The sequence below is a fragment of the Strigops habroptila genome (genome assembly GCF_004027225.2).
Source record: "Strigops habroptila isolate Jane chromosome 13 unlocalized genomic scaffold, bStrHab1.2.pri S16, whole genome shotgun sequence".
Lineage (NCBI taxonomy): Eukaryota > Metazoa > Chordata > Aves > Psittaciformes > Psittacidae > Strigops > Strigops habroptila.
The window spans coordinates 6,706,461-6,729,997 of record NW_022651054.1 but is presented as its reverse complement, the minus strand read 5'-3'; the positions used below and the strand labels follow the sequence as shown (position 1 = coordinate 6,729,997).

The window sequence follows — 23,537 nt, the reverse complement described above, 5'->3', positions numbered from 1 at the left end:
TTTCTCCCAGTCAACTAAGTAAAACCTGTTTGGACCTCAGGAAGAGTGTCGGCAGTTCCTAAAGAACAGCATAGGGACCTCACCTAGATGCAGTCAGACGGAAGAGGAAAGATTCACCCAGTTCTCTGTCACAAACTCAGCATCCTTATCAGACCAAAGCCCAAAGTGTCTCATTGACCCTCACACCTCAAAAAACTAAGGACCACCTTGGGAAACAATTCCCTTAATGACAACTCCATCTTTGCTCTACCCCAAGGTACCAAGGAAAGAAAGCAACAACCCAGTTACTATCAGAGGACAGAACAAAATGGTGCTGTTGTTGCAGCAGGGTCTGTTGTACCCAGGCACGAATCCCACCTGCTGAAAGCTGCAGAGGCTACAACCAACCACCAATAAAAACCAGCAAGCAAAAGTAAACCCAGGGCTTTTGCTCATCTGCTTTTGATTTGTATAATGCTGTTTCTTTTAACAAATGAAGTTTAAGTGCTTATGGGACTAACAACCCAGTAAATGAACTAAGTATTTATTTGTGGCTTTATTACTCAGCAGACCCATTTTCATGGAGCTGTTTTTTCTTAGGACACAGCCTGCTCTGCAGCAGCTGGTTTCTATTACGAGCCACTCCAATTCCTTTGCCTCCAATTTTCAAAAGTGCTCACTAACTTGAAATATTTGGAAATTACACCAAACTACTGTGGGAGCTCCATAGGGCTACATCTCATCCTTCTTCCTGCTCCTGTCCCATAAAACAGAGGCAGCAGCAAAGCTGCAGGTGCTGAACACAGCCCCAGGCAGCCCAAGTCCTCCAGATCCACCTCGCCTCGACCCCACAACATTCTGGGAAAACCCATAAAGGAACCACAGAGCACGATGGAAACCCAGGGATAAGATTCCCAGCGAGGGCTGAGGAAGAAGGAAGCTTGGCCTGTGCTCCAAAGACTGTGTGTGACTTTTAAATAGCTATAGGTGAGGGGTTAATACAGGGTTTGGGGAGCTCCTTTGGCTGCAGATGGGTGAGGGGAATAAGCCAGGCAGCCCTGGGGGGACCATGGCAAGTTATGAGCATGACTGAAGCCAGGATCTCAAGTGCCAGGAGAAATCCTGCTGCACTAAACACAGGCTCCAGAAGTCTGGTGGGGTTTGAGTCTTGTGCTCTTGGACGTGGAAATTCAACCGAGGCCCCACTTTGAACATCCTTCAGAGAGAAGAGGGCTGCAGCTCAAACAAAAAGGGTTTAGAACAATATTTTCTGGATAAGTATAGAAGGAAACCCACCTCCAGCTCCTGACTTACTTTCCCAGCATATGTAAGTCAAGGCCATTAACTACTCTAAAAGGCACTTAAATCAGTTTATCTGCTCTTGTGTTTGCCACTCTTCGAGTATACATTTACACTGGCTTTTTAAACAGGCAGCCGAATGCTGCGTGAGACCTCGTTCAGACATACACTCACTCGCTACTTGAAGCACTTCTCAGCATGCTCCTGGCAGCCGCACAGCCAGGACTGGCCACATCTAGCTTGGAAATCGGTTTAAGTTACACTGAGCAACTGCATACACCAAATGATAGCAGGACAAGTAACGACTGCAGGGTGAAGGCTGATCCAAAGGCTGGGTGGGAGGCAGCCCCTCAGCCCTCGCCTGTGCTCTGCCTCCTTCCCTGCACCGGACAGGGTAACTCGGCTGCAAAATCATCCCCCACTTCCTGCAGTGTTTGGATTTCTGGTGAGAAATCACTTGGCTCACAGAATACAACCAAAGTTTAGAGAGTGGGACCTGCTGGGGACAGGGATGGGTGAAAGGGGCTCAGCTCCCCTCAATCACAGAGGTGCACATGGGACAGAAAAAAAAGGAAATACGAGTGATGCCCAGGTGGCTGGAAGTCTCAAGGGTGTCCCAGGATTTAGTCCTGTGGCCCTCATCCAGAAAAGCACTTAAGTAAATGTTCAGTGTTAACAAGTGTTTAAAGTCAGTCAAGCAATGAAGCAGTCACTGAACTGAAACTCAAGTGAGGACAAACATCTCTCTCACTTTTTCTGTTCTTTGATGCCAGTTCGAAGTTATCTTCAAATCGATAAAGGACCAGTAGGGACAGGACAAGGGGGAATGGCTTTAACCTGCCAGAGGGGAGATTGAGATGAGCTCTTAGGCAGAAGTTCTTCCCTGTGAGGGTGCTGAGGCGCTGGCACAGAGTGCCCAGAGAAGCTGTGGCTGCCCCATCCCTGGCAGTGTTCAAGGCCAGGTTGGACACAGGGGCTTGGAGCAACCTGCTCTAGTGGAAGGTGTCCCTGCCCGTGGCAGGGGGTTGGAACTGGATGAGCTTTAAGGTCCCTTCCAGCCCAAACCAGTCTGGGATTTAATGATTCTATGATTCTTTTTCACCAGAATCAACGTGGCAGCTCTCACTTGGAAGCTCCATTTCAGTTTTTCTGTCTACTCAGACAAATATTATCACACTCAAGTCACACACTGAAAGGTTTATTCACATGTTCAGACTCTGTGTTTTTTCTAGAAAAGAAAAAAAAGATGAGACTTCGGAAAGCAGCAGCGAGCTCTGCCTGTGGTTCTCCATTCTTATTCCTTCGCTTTGGAAAACAATGACTAATTCAAATAACTCCATGGAGTCTTGTGGGCAGACTGCATGATAAAATAATCTTACTTTGTGGGATCATTTTATGTGGAGAAACATTTAAAATATGTCAGCGTGGTGATGAAGGCAAAAGGCAGGAATTCTAGCTTGGGGGGCAGTTGAGAACTGGAAGAAAAAAAGCCTCTTTGGTTTTTAAGCAGCTATAAAGACTTTTTAAAAATGAAAAAAAAAACCCCCACAATTCATATAGGTGACCCTGTGAAACTCCTACAGACATCCAGAGTGTCCATAGTGTAAGGTCTGAGATAATTAACAGTAGCAGGATGTAACTGAGGCCGCGCAAGAGGTGTCACATTGTGCCACGTGAGAAGCCATTAGATCCTCTAGGAAAAGGGACTATGGAGCTGAAGGGGTGGGTTATGGCACAGCTGGGTACTTGGGAAGCCCAGGCACCCCGCGCACAGGGTCTAGTGTCTTCAGAAGATCTTAAAAGAGAAGCCTGTAATGCACCTTGGATGGCGGCTAGAAAGCAACCGGTTCCTTCCAAAAGTAAAGTTAATTTATGGCCCATTTCTGCTCTTCTGGGGTTTTATTTGAGCCACACAATCACACAATACATCGCTACATGGTGGTGCTTGAGGCACAGTTACTCCCTGCAATGGCTGCTGATATGCGGTACCCTTCAGACAGCAGCATGCAATGGGAGCACCCTGCGCAGGCTGTTCCCACCCTTGAGCTGGGACAGCTCAGGCTCTGCCAACGCAGCCTGTGAGGAAGCCCTTTTGTCCTCTTACAACCTCAGCAAGGTGGTGCGGAGCCCAAGTCAACCTGCTATCGAGATTAAATACATGGATAAATCAGATGCAGAAACCAATTCACGTTGTTTGGTGTTATCTAAAACCACGTATCCACTGTGTAAGCACACTGGTGTTTACATGGTCCTTGGTTAAACCTACCTGTGGGTTAAACCTACTCACAGGAGTAGCTTTGCTAAGGTGGCAGTTGTGCTGGGATAAAGCTCACGCCTGCTGCTGTAAACATGATGTGAACAGTCTTCGCCTCTCCACTGAAAATGACATTGCTGTGCTTTCCCAATTCAACTGAAATGTATTTGATAAGATAACAAACGCCTGGCAAAGCGCATTTGAGTTATGTAGGGGAAGGAAGAGGAGGGGAAACCCCTTGTATAAACAGCAAAACAATACAGCTTTATCTAATCTCAGCAACTTATTGCTGCTTGTCTGCGTGTGTGTGTTTTACTGACAAAATAAAATAAATTGAATCAGCTCACACACGATAACATGCTCTTTCCTACCTCATCCTAATTGCTTGGCTAATTGATGTTTGTTGAACTTTCTCCATTTCATTGAGTGATTAGGTACAAAGCTAACAGTTGACATCTGTAGGCGCTTAACTGGCGTCTGTAATTACTGTTAATGTTAAATAATTGTTAGTTAATTGGAGTGGTAACTGACTGAATGGAATCCAGATTGTGAAGCAAAAAGAGACCTACTTAAATAAACATACATTTTCAGAGAAAACAACATTTTATTACAAGGGAGAGACTAGCAGCAGGCCAGACACGGGAGGCCTGCAGGATGCTCCATGTACAAAATCTCACGCCACGCTCCAGCTTGGACACCATCAACTGTAGGTCTGCCAAGTCAGAATCTTTGACATCAAAACACTCCTATCCCAAGAATTTTTCCACCTTATTTTGAACCGATTAGCATGACTTGTTATTTTACAGCCCAATGCTGATAGGTCTTTTTTGAGGAAATCAAATATAGGTTAACCTGTAGAACAAATGCTCTCTCCAGAACAGATACCATTACATGTTAGTAAATACTGCCATTTTGCTCACTGAGAACATAGTCAAACTACTCCAAACAGCCTTAAATGAATACATTCACCAACCGACCCCAAAGGGTACTCAATACCAGTCCAAATGGGCAGAACACCACTTTCAACTGTCTCCTGCCACTACTTTAGTCAGGAAAAGCCAATGCCTACCGGTGCGTGTACCATGCTGATGGTTTATGGGTTTGTTTTGAATTACCAACTTAAAAGCTATCCTGTTTGGAAGATTCCTGTAAGTTTTACGATTTAAGCATCTGAAAGATTTGGAAGAGGCTACCTTTGACCCCCAGCTGTCCCTCTGGGCACACTAAGTACATCACATTATTCAAAGCCCTTTTCCTGTATCTACAGAACAGCAATGGTACCTCCCAGCACTGCAACCCTGCCTGACTGCCATGTCCCAGCCCAAAACCATCAGCGTGTAAAGAAGGAGGGGGCACAGAATGCGTACAGATGGAGAGGAGTGGTACGTGCTTAGGAGGTACACCCTTTATAAGGATGTTATGGAATAAATTCCTTGCTCACATAAAGCCTTCATGGCACAGAAATAACTGCCTTGCTCTTTTGTGTACCAGAACAAAGAACCATCTCGAGACATACATCAATTTGTCTGCCTGACTTGGAAGTTAAGAGTGAAGCAATGCACCAGTTCTTCTAATCTAACTCGCAGGCACAAGAAACCTGGGGTCCTCAAAACCAGAGGCTTTGTGCAGTGCTGAGTTCCTCGCTAATGAGACACTGAACTTTCACATGGAGAATACTGAAAAGCCATTTGAAACCCAGAAAACACAGGCAAACCAAGTGATCCAACGCCACCAGGGAAGTCTCCACTGGAAAGGCAAGGAGACACCATTGTCAGGGTGTCGCTTCAGGAGGGTTGAGCCACTGCAACAATCACAATGACAGAAATCTGTGGCACTGCTCGTGTGATTCAGTAGACCCTGGGGTTTGCTGGCTGATGATGGGAGCCCTAACAGCAAGCTAAGGAAAAGCTTTTCAGTGTGGAGGACCAACATGGAGTGCCTCCAGTCCAACCACAGAGACCTCCAGTGCATGGAGGGCCAACATATCGACACAGGAGTCCCCAAAAAATTCAAAAGCAAAGCTGAGAACGTACACCAAGGGAGTGAAGATGTTTATATAGATTCCTACAGACCCCTGGAGAGGAGGGAGGCAGCAGCAGCCAGTTCTCTAGCATCCTGAACACATTAATACTGCACACATGCTACCCATGTAGAAGTGGATCCACTTATACGCAACATGAGATGCTGTGGGGATGGCTTACTTAGGGAAGGCAAGAGCATTTCTCTACAGCTAAGGGATCAGCAGAGAAATATTTGCCAAGTTTAGCTCCCTACTTGTTTACAGAAACAGATGTTGTGGAGGATCCTCAAGAAATGATTCACCACAGACAGACAAGAAACAACAATATGTCTGTTTTTCTAGGGAAGGATATTGCTATAGAACCACCTAAAAAGCCAGGGCTTGATCTGACTGGTATTTCAGCCACCAGTGAAGACTAGTAACCCAGACGCCTTGATCTACCTCCAGCTGAGAGTATAAATATTTCCCTGACAGCTGGTGGTGCCAGGAAGCAGAAGGATTCATCAAGTTTACATGAACATCCTGTAAACAATTTGAATGTAAAAAGCTGTAACAGCCCAATTGTGTTTCTGATCAAAGGCAAACGTCAGTGTACAGCACAAATGAAAACTTCATCACTTTGGGACTCATTTCTCCCTCCAGGAAAAGCTGTTTTCCAAGGGTACGTGGGAGGGAGTTAGCATAAATGAAATACATAGTAGTAGTAGGAGCTGCCTGCTCTACAGCTTCAGATGTGTCTATTTAAATTATTAAGAGATAATGGAATTTCATTATGCTGAAGTTGTGTTACAAGAATTCCTGAACAAACCCCATGTTTTAGCCAGGATTAGTGGAGCTGAGGTTGATGCTCTCAGAGGGTAAGGGAAGGTTATGCTTGTTCAAAGACATTAAGACCATAAGTAGCATTCCCAAACTGGAAGGCTCAGCGTGCAGGCAGGGAGGGGACAGACCGGGAGCACAGGCGGGTGATGCACTCCTCCATCCCTTATCCATCTCATTTATTCAGATGTTAACAGCTTCTCTCTCAAGCATTACTAAGGGCCCAGACCCCTGGGTGATTACCTCCCAGCACAGCCACCTGGATTTCCATGGAAATCATCTCCCTAGATAATTTTAAGCATTACAAGGTAAAGTGTTCCTGCCCAAGCGATGGAGTGCAGGGATCTGATTCGCGACCAGGGACAACTCATTTCAGCAGCACCTACGACGATTCCTGCCCTGGGGACCAAGCCACATCCCTCCCACGTTCCCAGCCCTGCTGCAGACACGGCACAGGGCTGGGGACCTCTGGGAGTGACGGCATCACAGAGCTGATGGGGAACCCTACATCTCTCTCCAACACTGGGCTATGACACATGGCCCAGCCCTGAGAGGACCCAACATCCACTTACTGCCCCCAGAACTCACAGGACCCTTCTACATTTAGGGAGACATCCTCCCATTCAGCTCCAAGGCCAGCTAACTCCTAAATGGAAGTTGAGACCCCTCAAGGGGTTTTACCACCTCTTCAGGGAAGGTTTGGGAGGGATTTCACTTTGCTCTAGATTTTTTTAATTACTGGTATTTCTGAGGAAAGCACTGCTCAACATTACACACCCATACTAATCCACCACACCTTGAGCTTCATCTCATCTTTGGCCTTGAATTCCACAACTAAATGATAGAAAGGGGGACAAAATACATATACAAGACCTAAAATGCTTCAGGATTTCTACCTGCTTTGTAAATACTTCTGTAATTTCTGCTACCTCAGCTACCTGTAATTCTGCAAAATAAAAGTTGCAAGGAGAAAAGAAAAGGATGTGTGAGACATCCAGTAGGTAGCTGCAGGACATGAGAGAGGAGGAGTGGCTGTGGACATGAAGGTATGTCCACTTGTCAGCCTGCCGAGCCCTCCCAGCCTGGCCCATCAGCCAGGAGGCTTTGAAGGTTTCATCATGATTTACGCAATGCAAATCTGACCTTTCTTACAAGCGACTTTTATTGCTGTTGGCAAAAGCAACCACGGACAACACAGCAGGGGGGAAAGAGCTGGCTTGGAAGCAAACAGACTGAATTGCAGAGAGGGAACTTGAACTTGGAATATATCAAACTGACAGCGCCTGGGCAGTCATCAGCCGTCCCCACGGCAGACACTTAGGGAAGGCAACAGCCTCCCAACCCACCTCAGAGAGCCCCTGCACCTGGCTGCAAGCAATTATTGACATTATCTCCAAACAGCGGATCTTTTCTGAGGCTCTTTTCCCGATATTTAGTAGTTTGAATGCTAATCCCTTTAACAAAACTGTTCCCTTTGCTTTTTTCCACCCTCTTTCCCCTTAATCTCTTTCTCCCAGTGGAAAAAAAAAAGGGAGGGGGCGACAGGGGGAGAAAAAGAAAATACCAGTCAGCCTAGTTTGGCCGCACCTGGATTTGCATTGATTCTTCCCTTGTCATTCATGTTACCAACAGGAATTAGCATATGGCTTTAAGGGGAAACTCAGGAGGAGAAAAGACAGACGCCATTTTGATGGAAATAAGGGGCAAAGGAATAATCTACCATCAACTAAAAAGCTTATTTGTGTACGGTTTCCCAAGCAAAGCTTCGAAAAGCCCGTGTTGATTTTAGGCTACACAAAGAAAACCTAATCCTTTCAAGGGAACTAAATCACCAAAGAAAAGTACCTCAGAAGAAAAGGCTCCCTGTCAAGCATGGGTATTCACAACCAAATAGATGCCACGAATCAAGCTCGGGTAAGTAAACAAAAATAAGAATGTGGGAAATGTGTTTGATTCAAAAAGAAAGAGAAAGAAAACGAAAGGAAGAGGAAGAGGGGCCTACTCTTCATCAATCACCTCCCGGGGGAGGGAGGAGAGCCCCTCACCCTGGTTACAAGCCTTCGCCAGGAATGTGGATTCACCGCCTGGGCTACTCCTTGCCCTGGCCCAGCCCCAAGAAAAGGGCTGTTCAAGTGCCAAAGCTTTTTACAGCGAATTAGCAAAATAAAGATGCAGTCACATGTAGTTTGGGGGGCTTGGGTCACTCCAAACACACAACTCTCCCTTTCTCCTCCTCCTGGCCACCTCTTCTCTGCCTATGGAGGGGCCAAGGGGGAACCTGCAGTTAATCAGAAAGGATAGATAAGCTTGCCAAGTGAGATAACCTAGTTAGGCAACAGAAATAATCCAGACTGTGCTTCCAGAAGATGCTAATACATGAAAAACAGGAATATGGAGCTGTAATGCAATTAAATATAGGTATAATTGAATATGCAGCAAAAGACTTCAGAAGCAATGGAGTATCAGCTCAGGAATCCCAAATGTTCCGAGGTCACGCACTGTCCCCAGTTAAACCACTGCTGCTTTGTGGAATTAAAAGCCATAAAAAGGCACCGTAACGACCCAGTGGAATAACAAACCCAAACCCAGTGACAAGCACACAAATACTGAGCAAATCCACACCTGGTCAACAAAAAAGACCTAAATTTCAAACTACAACTGCCTCTTCTAACGCAAACTGACTCAAACGTTCCAAAACCTCAATAAGCTAAAATACAGTGTTTGTTTTAACCTAAGCTAGAAGCACACCCTTTTACTCAGCAGTTATAATGCACTGCCATTAAGTAGTAGGACAGCAGGGTAGAAATCAGACATATTTTAAAGGCTTTGAATTATACTCGTTGGTGCAACTCATGCCTGCAGCTGCTCCCTCGACCCTCCTTGCAAAAGCACAGACCAAACCAAAAATAAGCATTAAAAAATCAAAAATCCCTAAAGCCTCCAGTCTTTCATATAATGCTGCTTCAGGACAAGCTCTGCACAGAAGCTCACTGGCACTGATTTAGGGCAAGTTTTCCCTTAATGTACTGTTATATCATTAGCCACTCTCTCTTTGGATTGCTGTTTGGAAGAAATTAATGGGATACTGAATATTTAAATGTAGCTCTCTATATCATTTATTAACTCTACAGAAAGCACACAGCACAGTAAGCCGTGGTTTATGACTATTATCTTGTGAATACTAAACGTTGGCTGGTTATTACTGTCAGCAGTGCAAATTGGCTATTCATAATTCCATGTCTATCATGTAGCTGATGAGTAACAATCAAGTTAAAACATTTTGAAAACTCTTACAGTTATTTAAATGAGCTTAAATTAAAGCCATTTGTAAAATAAACTATTCCCTAATATTGTTATTTAAATTAATTCTGACCTGGCAGGCAATGCATTATTTAAAGCCTATATTTTATATTAAGCAAAGCAATTACCAAGCATACAGAACACGTCTGAAACCCAGAGAAACATAAAAAGCACTAACAAGCTGATTGCGACATTTCTGTGAGACAAGTTACATTTCATCTCCCATTGAAATTGCCATGAAAAGAAACGTGTGGGGGGAAAAAAATATGTTTGTGATGTGAATTGCAGCCTTACCTTTATTTGTAACAGCGTTGAACAGTTTTTCAGAACTGGCATCAGATGCCTGAAAGACCAATAAAAAAAGAAAGGTTACATTTTGTACAAGTGAGAGATTTCAAAAGGCATGTGGTGTATTTATACACACGCACGTAGATGTATATTTTAGAGAAACAAATCAGGTGACAAAAGCAAGGGAGCTGGTGGAAGCTGCAGCCTCGGAGGAGAATGGCCATGAGGTGGTGCTGTTTGGCTGTGCTTCACCGCCCTGCAGTGCAGATATTTATTTGGAAAGGTTCTGTGTAATAAAGAAATGATTTTATTTTTTTTTATTCAACATATTAGCTGAACAAAAACTATTTTTTGTACTATAATTATCTAATACGTTTTGACATTGATTTTGCAATGGAGAAGAGTCACGATTTGGAACCAAACAGCCCAGTTTGGGGAATATGCAGAACTGCATATTTGTTAATTAATTTCTAAAGTATTTTTGGAGGCACCTACTGTGTCAGTCATCTGATTTTTACCATCTTTGAAGCATTGCTGATAACTTCAGTTAGTGATTTTAGAATTGATGTTTCAAACTCTTTGAAAAAGAATGAGTATGTTAGTATTTAGTATTTCTATCTAAGATTCACCTCTGTGAGAATAACTGATTCTTGACACCACACTGTATAAATTAATAATGTATTTCGTTTTTCATCAAACCACCTTTATTTGTGGGAGGATTTTCCTCCTAATATTGTGTTACTCCCTCGTCTACTACTGCTGTTTGCATGCAAGCACCCCGGTTAATCTTTCTACCTATTATTAATACGCCTTCTTTAAGTTTCACACAAAAACACTGAGCTCCCCTTTCAGAAACTACCATGGCAAGAAACCAGGCGGGGGAAAGTATCACTGCAAATGTCAATTTGACAAACATCCCGAGCCCCAAAGCAGAAAGCATGAAGTTCATGCATCTGTGTTCTGCTGTGTTGGTGCACAAACAGAATACACACGTACACGCATCTAAAGCTTTGACTTCCACTACCTACACGTTCACAAAATGTAGAGAACTGTTTAATTTGGGGCTGTATCTTGGATCCAGCCCCGCAGATAGTCTTCTTTTTGAAAACATAGCAAAAGAAATGTGTTCAGTAACAAAGTACTGCAAATAGGGATAAAATGCAACACTCAAGCAAGATTTTCCTCTTCTCTTAGGAACCGTTTTCTCTCTGGATTCAGGCAAAATATATAAAAACACATTTGAAAGCAGACTGTGTTGTTTGGTTTTTTTTGTTAAAGGGAAGGAATCTCTCAATTCAAACTCAGATAAAACCCATCAGACAAGCAACATCTAGATCTCCGCTGCACTAAAAACTTGGATGTGAAATTACCGATAAATAAGTAGATACAGTTCTGGCTGTGTATCCCAGTGTAGTAATACACTGAAATAATTTCTCTGCCCTCAAGTTAACAACATAGAGGATTTCTACGATTAATTATTAAAAATGGCTTTATTCTTTTTTTTCAGGCTTCTAGACAGATTTTACTAGATTACTTTTGGCTTATTTAAAAGCTGGGCTGGTGTATTTCTTCTCGATTAAATACCTTGTAAACACTGTGATTTATTACCCAATGATAGATTTATGGTTCGGTGATGACTTTCTCTAAATTAAGGAAAATATGTGAATAATGCACAATTTCAGAGATCAAGAAGGCCATGTGCTTGAAGGGCAGCCCAATATTAGTCCAACAAATTCAGAGCTGCTCAATGCTTTCTTAACCTCGCAAACCATGATGAAAACCAACAACCTTTGCCAGTGAATTTCATCTGTTGTTGGCTTTTTAATTGCAGCTTCTCTCAGAAGCCAAAACTCTCAGAACCATTCTTTCTTTTTAGAAAGAAAATCCAATATTAAAAAACCCAAACTTCTTACAGTTGCAGCTATTACTTGATTTTACTGTGTCAAAACAAAACAGCACAGGGAAGCTCCAAGTTTCCCATTCACTTGATTTTTCCAAACACTAGAAAAACATTTTCTTTTAAGAGGTTTGCTCTAATACCAAGCCTAAACACACAGCTCAGGTTTAAGCTACAGTTTTCAGGCAAAGTCATTTTCTGTGCTATGGCACAAACCAGTCACAAATACGGCTGTGCAATCGGGAAGTGGCACTTCTCGGACATAACGTGCTGCACAATAAACACATCCTGGCTAAGAACCCCTCGTAGGCAAAGTGGGAGACGATTCTCAGTACAACGGGCAACTAAAAAAGGAGTCATTTGACAAAGCTTGTCCGAGCACCAGTCTCCCTCTGCATTACTGACCACACTCTGCTGAACAGAAGAGCAACTTGAGAGAACCCCACTGCCTGGGTTACCACCAGAATAACCCAAACCCCGTGCACTGGCTTGAACGGCGAGACGGAACTCTGACTGCCTGGTCAAGTACTTGAAAATTTGGCTTTAAATAGAAAACAGCACTCAGGGTAGGGCAGCAGTGATGGAGGAGTGAATGCAACCTCTGCCAGCAGATTGATACGCTATCCATTTCCACGCAACTCTTCTTTTTTTGTACTTAGGGAGTCACATCATCAACAGCACTAAAGGAACAACACTAAAGGAGCAAAAAACCAAATAAATTGAGAGTAACCCCAACAACTCGGCGCTAAGGCAGAAGGGTGACACGCAGTGCCTTTGCAGTGCTGACCTAACATCCCCGCTGTGCTGACAGCAATCTCTGCAAGCAACAAAGTGCCTTTATGCCCACGCTGCGTGCTTCAAGGCAACGTGGTCAGACCTCGGTGTTCCAGCCGCGGAGAGGAGCTTGGCTATCCCTTTCAGACAAGACAAGCAAAACTCCCTCTTCCCTCCCCTTCCCCCTGATCACCTCCAGATCTGAGGTCGAGCAGCTGATGGAAAGACACTGTCTGCTGGCAGCGTTACGTTCCGGGACACGGCGCACACCGGCTGTCCCGGGGCCGAGCTGGTCTGTCCAACAGCTCCGAGCGAAACCAGCGCCGGGTACAAAGAGCCCCTTCCCTGCGCTTCGGCCCTTTTCCTTTAGAAATCCCCCCGTTACCAGGCACAGCTCGATCCTTTGCAACGGGAAATGAACAAGTCAGCAATCCCTGAGCTAAAAAAAAGCGGAGGGGGGGGGAATAATTATAATAAAAATATGACCTAAAGAGCGTTTCCCCCATCAAGGACTGCGCTGTCATTCAAGCGCATGGATGACTAAAATGTTTCCTGTCCAGACAGCGCAGCTTGACTCATTCCTGGCACGGTCCCCGCCGCACCACTTGCACCGGCCCCGGCCGCCGCGCACCTGCCCGCGGAACTACCGCGGAGCCCCGCCCCGGGTGCCCGGGCTCGGCGTCCCGACCTCACCCCGCGGGGACCCCAAACCGAGCCGGGCCCCGCTGCCCAGCCCCGCGGGGGGAAGCGGCTTTACCTGCTCGCAGCGGGGTAACGGCGGCTGCCGGCGCGGGGCTCATGGCGGTGCGGGACACTCCGATCCAGCGCGGCTCTCAACGTCCCGCAGCCAAACCCCAACTAATCCTCCGGGGCACAACTCCGAGGGCCGGGCTCGCGGGCCGCCCGGCGGGCATCCTTCCCGCTCCCTTCTTCACGCAAAGATGGTTCCCTGGGAGGGAGCAGAGCGCGATCGGGACGCGCTGTGTGCGGGGCGCTAACAGAGCGGCAGCAGGACAAAGAAAACCATGTGCGGCGGAGCGCGGGCAACTCCGGGTCCCGGGGCCAACGCTCCTCCCGCCCGCCCTCCGCGGTCCAGGCGTCCCTTCCTCCGGGCGGGTGTCTGCTGCTTCTTCTGCTTTAGGGGTTTTTATTTTGAGGGGTGATATATATATGTATTAAAAAGTCATGCCCGTCCTCTCCCGAGACAAAGCGGACTCCCGCCGGGGCACCGTCCCTCCCGCCGTCCAGGGCTCGCCGCGGCCGCGTTCAGGTGAATTCCATCGGGGAGAAGCAGCAGCCCGGCCCCAAGCTCCTCCGGCCCCGCCGAAACAACCCCGCAAGCCTGTAATCCCCGGGGAGGGGAGGAGCGGCCGCTCCGCGCTGCTCCGCTCCGCGCTGCTCCGCCCGGCCGGGCTGCGTGCTGCCGGCCGGACCCCTCGCCGCCGCCCGGGCGCTGCGCTCCGCTCCGCACTGCGCGGCGCTCCCCGAGCCGCGTCCACCCGCCCGCCGCCGCCAGCTCCTCCCTCCGCCGCCCGCCCCGCCCCGCGCTCCGCCGGTGTCCCCGCGGCGGGGGAACGTGGTGGGGGGGTGTCCGCGGGAGGCGCGGTCCCGCCGGGCGGAGTCGCAACTCGGGCTGGGGGGGCACCCGTTCGCGGCCGCGGGGCTGGACGGGGCTGCCCCTGCGCGGGGATCGCAGCGCGGCGGGAGGAAGCCGCCGTGTTGCATCCCGCGTGTTCCCTTTTTAAGGAGAATTTTATGATTTTTCATTTAACGGGAGAAAAACCCGTCCCCAGCCTCATCCAGGGCGGCCTGCACGGAGCCAGCCAGCGTGCGGGGCTCCGGGGCTAGCAGGGACCCAACTCAACTCTACTTCCAGCACCAAAACGTTACCATCAACGGAGCTCTTAGTTACTGCAGGTTTTCCTTAAGTAATTACCACTAGCAATAGCCACCACAGAAAATAAATGCACAGATACGTTATTATATAAATTATTATTCACTGAAGCAGGGCAGTCAGAGCCAAACGGTGTCTCCTATAAACCAAGCTGCTGCAAAGGCAAGAGGCAGCAATGCTCATGGCATGGTATCCCTGTGCGATGGGATGGTTCCTGGGAGATGGATAGGTGCTAAGATGGGTCTTACAGGCTTGTAAGGCCTTGCCCAGGGAGTGTTTTCAAGATTTCAAATCTTGAATTGGTTTCAAACCAGTACTGGTCTAGGAGAATGGAATTAAACTCCACTGAGCTCATTCTGATTTGAGCAAAATCCTCAGAAACTGGGTTGACAAACGCTACGCACCTCAACTCCTACAGCCTGGAGGAGCTGACTCTCCCAAAGCAAAGATGAGAACTACCCACACCAGCCCCAAATCACCAAACCCGCCAGCTGTGGGTGCGTGGTTGGCCTCACCTGAGCCAGGAGAAGCGCAAAGCACCCAAAATGCAACAGGAGCTTGGAAAGACATGCTCATGTCCCAGCCCAGCTCCGAGCTCACCTTGGAGACGGGGTGCAGATGATGTGAGATGAAGAGAGACTGCTCTTCTGCGGGCCCCTGGGTTCCAAGGTGGCCCTTGGGTGCAGCATACACCAAATGCTGCAGTGGTTCCAGAGGTCCTATCCCCTGCAAACACTACAGCATTACAGGGGAGGGAGGGAAAGCGTGGGCTGAGCTGTCCACACAAGTGCTATACTTATGGAAAAACTCCTAAGAAAACCTTCCTACCAATTACTGACGTAGAACTACAGGATTTTATGCAAATACTTCTCACTCATTCCTCATTCCATCGCTCCCTGATCCATTTAAGAACAGTTTTCCTCCTCAGCATTACATTGTGGCTTTTCCAAAATTCCTAGCTGAGGTACAATACCACTGACTGCAATGGTTCCAAATGGGACAACTATGTGGGAAGAAGCACAACAGAGATTACAATGACAAGTAGGAAACAATACACCCACCACAGCTCCAAACTCAGCTGCAAACATTACAGTGCTTTCACTGCATGTCTGACCAGGAGTGACAAATGGTTCCCATCAGAAGATTAAAAAATTGTAGCCAACTTCAGATCCTGGTTATAGCAAGGGAAGTAAGAGCTCTTCAAAGCACATTTATCCCTAGTTTTCTCCAATGTATCTGAACATGGACTTTGGCTGGTAAAACGTCACAGGTTTTTTTATCTCCAAATAAATATATATTGCAAAGATAACCTTGTGTTGTCAGAGAGGTGGTTTCCATCTCCTCCTCTAGAAACCCAACAGAGATGGCTTCAGGTCTGGTTTCTAGAACAAACAGTGGACAGTGGCCAAACGCCAACGCAGTCCATCGGCTGTTTCCCAGGCTCAGCAAAGGAAATGGATGGCCTGAGTGCAGTGTACAGCCTCCACCAAAAATAAATTGATAAAGGCATTAAACGGGCAGAGTGTTCCCTGCACAACCACCAGAGGACTGGGACTGCCCGCACAGCAAGACAGTACCGGCATGGGGAATTAAATGCACCATGTTAAGGTGTGGCAGCTCATACGGTCTATGAGCACTTTGGTCAAGACTTTCCACATCTCCACGCAGTTAAGAGCTGGTCTAATTAAAGCCTAGACTCCTCACAAGACTTTAATTTGATAAATTTAGCCTGGATTAAACTCCAGGCTTGTCTGTACTGGATTTTTCAAACGTTAAGCACATGCCACACCTGAAATCTCAGCATACACAAAATCAGAAATGCATTTACCTACTCACCTCCCTAGGGCTGTTAAGGTTTATTGGCAGGGCTGTGGGCCTCATTATGTTCATTATTCGTGCCTTAGAGATAAGTAGAAGACCTCTGTTTTCCTGCTAGAACATTATACATGCATGAAATGTGTTTTATAATTCTGAATGAGAGAGCGTAGGAATTCACCCCTAGCCAAATGAAATCAAAGAAGAAACAAACCCCACCACCACCTCCTAATGATTTCAATGGCCTTTGGCTCAAGCCTCCCCTTCTCTTGACAGCACTACCTTCCCATGTTGTAGGTCATGCCTGGATAGGTTTGTGAAACCTTCTGTCTCTTATCTACATGGGAACTTGCCAGAATGTTTTTCATCTGTCTGTGGTCTCTGTCAGCGTCAACATTTGTTTCTGCCACAACAACGGCCAAATGAAGTGCATTGAACTCGGATCAAAAGTGATTTCAAGATCTTTCACTCTCTCCAAGAGGTTTTCAGATCCAACTATGTTAAAAAATGACCTAAAGCCACCTAGACGGCAGGCAGAGCAGCAGACATTTGTTTCCAAGTCACAGAGTAATTCCAAAGAAGAATTACCCATCTCTGGCACAAGGAACAAATGAATATTGAAATTACAGCAGATTACATTGGATTAAATTATTTATGGCAAACCTCACCTCACCTGGAAGGTTCTGCAGCTTTTTCCTGGCAACATGAAAACTGGGTATTCCAATTCTCTGGTATTCTGTGAAAGACTGGAAACATTTATGTTTCCATTAAGTTGCTGATCTTTCCAGAAGACATGAGGGTTGTCTGAGTTCGGAGCGTGATTATGATGCCTTATAAAGTCCTCCACAATGCTTTGAAAACACACATAATTTTGTCCATTACTGGCTAGGAGATGCAGGTTCTTTTCCTCAAGAAAAGAATTTATGGAGCTACCAGTGGAGTTTTATGGATTTGAACAGCAAGCCACAGCATAATGTCCCAACCAGAAAGTACTTAGACTCTAATGCTTTAAAGAGGTTCACGAAAAGGACCTATTCATGAGAGTGATCTAAACAACGACAAAATCACTGCTGGTTTGTGCCATAAAAAGGTGGCAACAGATGTCAGTAAATGTGAATCCTGTTGAGGTCGGGTATTGCCAGGAGGCCGGGCTCTGTCCTGCTGTGTGAGTGCAGCATCGGCGAGCACCAGCACCAAAGCAAAGTGATGCTTTCTCCATGGGCCTTCAGCTAAAGTAAGGCAGGGGATAAGGTGATACAAAAAGCAAATGCACCTTTCAGATGGAAACAGAACTACTGGACTATGTAATATCACTGGGTAAATTCTCCATAAAGCCACCAAGTGGTTTGGGTTGGAAGGGACCTTAAAGCTCATCCAGCTCCAACCCCCTGCCACAGGCCAGGACACCTTCCACTAGAGCAGGTTGCTCCAAGCCCCTGTGTCCAGCCTGGCCTTGAACGCTGCCAGGGATGGGGCAGCCACAGCTCTGGAAAAGTCTGTGCCAGCGCCTCAGCACCCTCACAGGGAAGAGCTTCTGCCTAAGAGCTCATCTCAATTTCCCCTCTGGCAGGTTAAAGCCATTCCCCTTGTCCTGTCCCTAGAGGCTCTTGTCCAAAGCCCCTCTCCAGGTTTCTTGTAGCCCCTTTAGGCACTGGAGCTGCTCTAAGGTCTCCCCTTCAGGAGCCTTCTCTTCTCCAGGCTGCTGCAGCCCAGCTCTCTCAGCCTGGCTCCAGAGCAGAGCTGCTCCAGCCCTCGGAGCATCTCCATGGCCTCCTCTGGCCTCGCTCCAACAGCTCCACGTCCCTCTTGCGCTGTTGCCCCAGAGCTGGATCAGGACTGCAGGGGGGGTCTCCCCAGAGCGCAGTAGTAGAGGGGGAGAATCCCCTCCCTTGACCTGCTGCTCACGCTCCTCTGGACACAGCCCATGCACACGAAGCTTTTCCTTTGACAAAGTGGAAAACTTTTGCAAGAGCATATTAATGACAGTGCAACTTTTTTAGTATTTTTATTTTTCTGCAGCATTTGCAAAACTAAACCACTTTGTAATCCTGCTTTTATGCAGAACAGATTGCAGTTTTAAGCAGAGGCCCATAAACTGCAGGTTCAAAGAAACCTGAAACTGAATTAGCATAAAAGCTGGAATTCTCATTTAGAGGAACAGCAAGGCAACCACTCTGCAGGCACTTTTATGATTCGGGTTTCAAATGGAAACAAAGATAAAAAGTGGAGCTGAGGGAACAATAGGGCTGCTCTCTCTTCCCTACCCTTATGGGCCTGGTCCTATAAAATACTAAGTGGTCTCCACTGCTTCCGAGGGCAGAATTTAGCCCGGTTCTGCATCCCTGGAGAAGGTTTGATCATTTTCTGAACCTATTCACTGTACCAAAGAGAAATCTTCAGTCCTATAAATGTGAAGCCATTTCTCCCCCAAGCTTGTCAAAATAATTTAAGGGGAACACCACAGTTGTCTTTTTCTTCCATGTGCCAACCGCGACGAGCAAGAATCCCCAAACCAACCCCTGGCTCTAACTTTTCCATCAGAAAATACATGTGTTTTATCTCTTCTGTGTATCTTCCTGTGGTTTGAATTCTGAGTTACAAGAGATGGAGTAGGGGTTCACAGCATTCAGCTCCCAGAGACCGTGCTGGGCTCTTGAGCTGCTACCTACACTACAGTGTAACTGGGAACATTTGTAATATCCTATCACTAAGGAGATAAAATACAAATTCTACCCCTTCCACTAGCACTCCTGTGAGTACACTTCATAAATGCACCACCACGTTTAAGCTGTGGCCATCCCCTTCCCCTGGTTTCTGCCTGCTGGCAGGTTCTGCAGCTGAAGAAGTATTTCAAGTTAATTTGTCTGTCAATATCTGGGGACTGAATCAACTAATAAGAGAGAAATATTTTTCATTCTCTTAGTCAGAAGAAAAGTCTTTCTTATCACCGAATAAAGCATCCGTTATTGCGTGCTGTAATCCCAGTCTGTCTTTCAGGTCATTTTTAGCCCTGAAAATGCTGAATCAGCACCATAAACCAATCAAGTAATTTCTTTCATTTTCTAACATTCAAGCACAATAATGAAAATCACATCTCATTTGATGAGGAGAATATATGACAGAAATCTCTTCTTCCAAGGATAATTTTAAAAGAGGTATGCCAAGTAAAGAAAGACTATTGCAGAACCATGCAGCTAATGTAGGGTCTCTTCTGCTGGAGAGATAAATTCCCTTTTTAACTGTCAACTCATATTTAGATAGCAGATTGTGAACAATAAATCTGTACATTTAGCCAGCTTCTAAACCATGCAAAGACATTAACTTGGCAAAAGAATGACCATTACTTTGACGAATGAAACATTCACCTAAAATATTCATGTACAATATGATAATAACCAATTGATAACCAAAAAAACCTCCCCACCCCACTGCAGATTGAAGTAACTGAGATGTATACGAGAGAAACCAAATCACATACATAAGAGCAGTTATTATGGCACTGTTAGGAGAACCAACAAATGGAGAAAAAAAAGCTTGATAAATATTTTCCATAACAAAACACAATTGGTTTCAGTGGGATACAGCTCTGCTTCTCATTAGTTATCCTTCACTTGTCAGACAAGTTCCATATTTCACTGAAACCCGCTGAGTATTCTTTATAGTTTGCCGGGGAAAGTGGCTATACATTTAGCACGTTCCCTTTATGCTGTGTGTTTTCACAGGTCTTTCTTTAAAACACACTGTACATGCTTTTGCTTCTTTCCCTTAGGATAGTGGGTTTCGACATCCAAGAAGAGTTTAAAAGCAGGTAACAAGTCATCACTTTTGAAGCTGCAGAGCCACTGAAAAGGTGCAATAGCCCCAGCAGCCATTATCAGTGCCTGCCAGGGTGCCACAGTATCAAGTTATATGATAAAGCACTCAGCTGACACCAGAAAAATAATCATTCTCCTTCTCCTGCACCACCCCCTTTTTCACAAGGAGGCTTTTTACACTCATTAAATGCAACCTTATCTCTGAAAGACTGCAATCCTCAGCAAATGACAAGTGTGCCTAATCTCATTTTCTGACAAGCGATTCTGACAGCACCTTCCTTTTGATTTCTAAGACACGTAGCTAGACATATATTAATCTGTCAGTCATCGCCCCTAGGAAGGATGGAAAAAAAAAGGAGATACAGAGATGAACATTTGTGAATGTGAAGGGAACAAGGCAAGAAAGGACTAAGGGTCCTTTTCTGGCTATTTTAAGTGATGCCACTGTGTTTCTCCACCCCTCCCCACCCCAAAACGGTACCCCAGCCACTTCCATGCAGCAGAGTGGTAGACCTATGTGTCTGCAGAGGTGGGCTAACATGCATTTTAGTCAAGGCATGAGTGTGGAATATGGAACAGCATGCTATGCTACGGAATAGCATGAAGCAGCGGGTGTATTTTCAGTTTCCCCCTGGTGTGGAAGGCAGTTGGAGTCTCATTTCACTTCTCTGCGCCTCAATTTTCAGCACGGGAGATAAAAGCACTGCATAAAATCCAAGTGTTATGGGACTTCCCACTACTGGTACTATAAAAATGAGCCTTAATTCCAAATTTACAGATTATGAAGTGTTCTGCAATAACACTTTTTTGTTGCAGCAAGAAATGCTTTGTCATTCCAGACGCCATAAGCCCCACTTGGCTTCGGAACATGTTAGCAGGTACAGGCAAAGGCAGGTTTGATAAAAGCATCAAGATTGAAAGCACCACATTGTTGTCAGGCCTTAACCATTTTGTACGAACACTCAAAGTGCTGTAAAACCAAAGTGTTTAGTACAATATCGTGGCCTGGCAGGGTGCAAACTGGAGAGGTTCATTGAGACTGAGTCAAGCTGCATTTTAAGGCTATGAAAAGGCAGGATTTCCAACAACTCCCAGCTATAATATGAGAAAATGTACTTAAAGTCTGAGAGTGTTTTGGGGCCCTGATAAATACTAGCAAATACAAATAATAGACTGATAAATATAAATAATAGATGGATAAATAGTAGTAAATCAGTGCAACTCACATAGATTTGCCACTCAGTAAGTGTGCAAAATACAGGCATGTTATGCATGATGTATGACACACATTGGTGTGCACACGGATGTGGGGTAGAAGAAGGTAGGCTGGTAGGTAGCTACAAAGGGGTGTAACATAATTGAGATGCTACAAATGGGACCCAAAGGAGAAAAGAGGATTAAATTAGGTGGGAGGCGGCGTTCTTTATGTTACACAGACCTATTAGTTATGTTCCTCATAAACACGCCTTCTACCTCTTAGCATGTGAGTCATATTAATATTCCTACCCACCAAATGCTAAATTAGAGTAAATTATACAGATTCACCACCTAACGTTTGCTCGCTGACCAGTCTGCACTTGCAGAGAGGCTCCCTGGCTGGTAGCACATCCTTCTGCCTGGGGACACCCCTGCCACTGCACCCCAGCGTGGCACCCTCAGCTAAGAGCTCCTCATCACCTCCTCTCCCTTCCGCTGCGTAATACTAAAGTACAGGAGAAGCTTTATTGTTCATAATGGGATAAGAGAAAAAAAAATCAAATGAAAGCAAAGTACAAAGGGGTTCAAATCCAATGCTTTAAAGCGATGCCATTTTCATAGTAATACAGTCATTAAGTACTTGTTTGATGGTGCGAAAAGTAGGCCAAGATCTTTGCTAATACATTTTATTAATCAATACCTGCACTAGAAGATGGGGACAATTAAAGTTTTCCTCCTCGCTCAGACAAAGCAGCATAAAGCTTGTGATCTACTTAAGGAGCCTGCCACTCAATGGGAAGATGAAAAGATTTATTTAGTTTTACTTAAGAGCTGAAATGATGCTAATACTTCAAGTGTTGAGGATCTGGTCCTCAGAGAGACAGTAAATTAGCAGTGGCAGGAAAGCTGCCTGCTGCTGCTGAGTCCCCTTCCTCACGTTCCCACACTGATGTCATCATAACTGGAAAACTCACAAATACATTCTGGAGTTCATTGAGCCTGAAAATAACACTGGAGATATTTCCTTTGCCATACAGAACACTTTAATAAATAAGCCCAGCAGAAACGCACATCCACTGCTGATGTGCCTTATAAGGATAAATGTAAACCTGACACTTGCATAGTTCACATTTATGCTGGCTTTTTTAATAAAAAAGGATTTTTCTAGTTGCATCTAAGCTTCAGGATGTAGAAAAGGCATAGACACAGAAAGCCTCCTCCTATGGCAAAAAAGGGGCAGTTCACTGTGCACACCTTTGCTTTGGGGAAGGAGAGACTTCTCTCACAATGAGGGTTGCTATGGGCATCATATAACAGAAAACCGCCTAAAATCTGGCCAAACCCCAACATCCTGAGGATACTCCAGCTCTGTCCTTGCAGCAAGGGCCACCATCTCTGCAGGGACAACACTTATCTCCTTTCTGCTACTCAGGACCTCCAAAAATGCACCTTGGCCATCATCCTGGCCATGGGCCGCCAGTGTTGGCACATCTCCCCTGCATTGACCCACTCAACTGTTTGGGCTCCAGAAAAAACTTGTGACCGGGGTCTCATGGCATGAGCTACAGCACAACCACATGGGAGGAGAGACTCCTTGTAACCAGAACAGGAAAAAAAGGATATTGTTATTTCCCATTCCTCAGGGGGAGAGCATCAAACGAGTCAGGTCTGGTAGCACCAAAACGTGAACACTGCCCAGTTTTGTCTGTTTGAGCCTCCGGTGAGAGCAGAAGATCATGCAGGACCTCCCAGCCTTCTGCTACGGAACACAGGGTCCATCACACACATGCGCTGACCTTACAGCATGAGAGGAAGCACAGACACAATGCTGTGTTTAAAACAGTTTTTTCATACAATCATTAAGAGAACTATAAATGCAAATGACCTTTTAATTTGTATCGTGAGAACAAATCAAGCTAATGTTGCAGCCAAAAGAGAAGATTTCTCCCCAGTCATCATTTTGGAAACACTAGAGATCAATTCACATCATACAGTTGACCTCTGGTTTTAAATGTCCTGTCTAGTTTCACTCAGCATTAAGCCTACCAGGCTCCTTGCTGTTTCTAACCCACTTGTCAAAATTACATGAGCCTATGCTAATACTTTCTTCAAGGTACCCAATTCTGCTGTGGGACTGCAGAAATCTATGCTGAAAGAGCTGTGGAAGGTCACAGTACTCACAACAA

At 45.7% G+C, this 23,537-nt stretch overlaps 1 protein-coding gene across 7 annotated transcripts in view; it reads right to left on the bottom strand.

The window, feature by feature from the left end:
• AUTS2 (activator of transcription and developmental regulator AUTS2) overlaps positions 1-23,537 on the bottom strand; it is a 753,203-nt gene that overhangs the window by 57,697 nt on the left and 671,969 nt on the right. For all 7 annotated transcript variants that reach the window (XM_030472553.1, XM_030472557.1, XM_030472556.1 and 4 more), the window contains one exon: positions 9,966-10,014. In XM_030472553.1, coding sequence (XP_030328413.1) covers positions 9,966-10,014 — 49 coding nt within the window. The remainder of the gene's footprint in view (positions 1-9,965; positions 10,015-23,537) is intronic.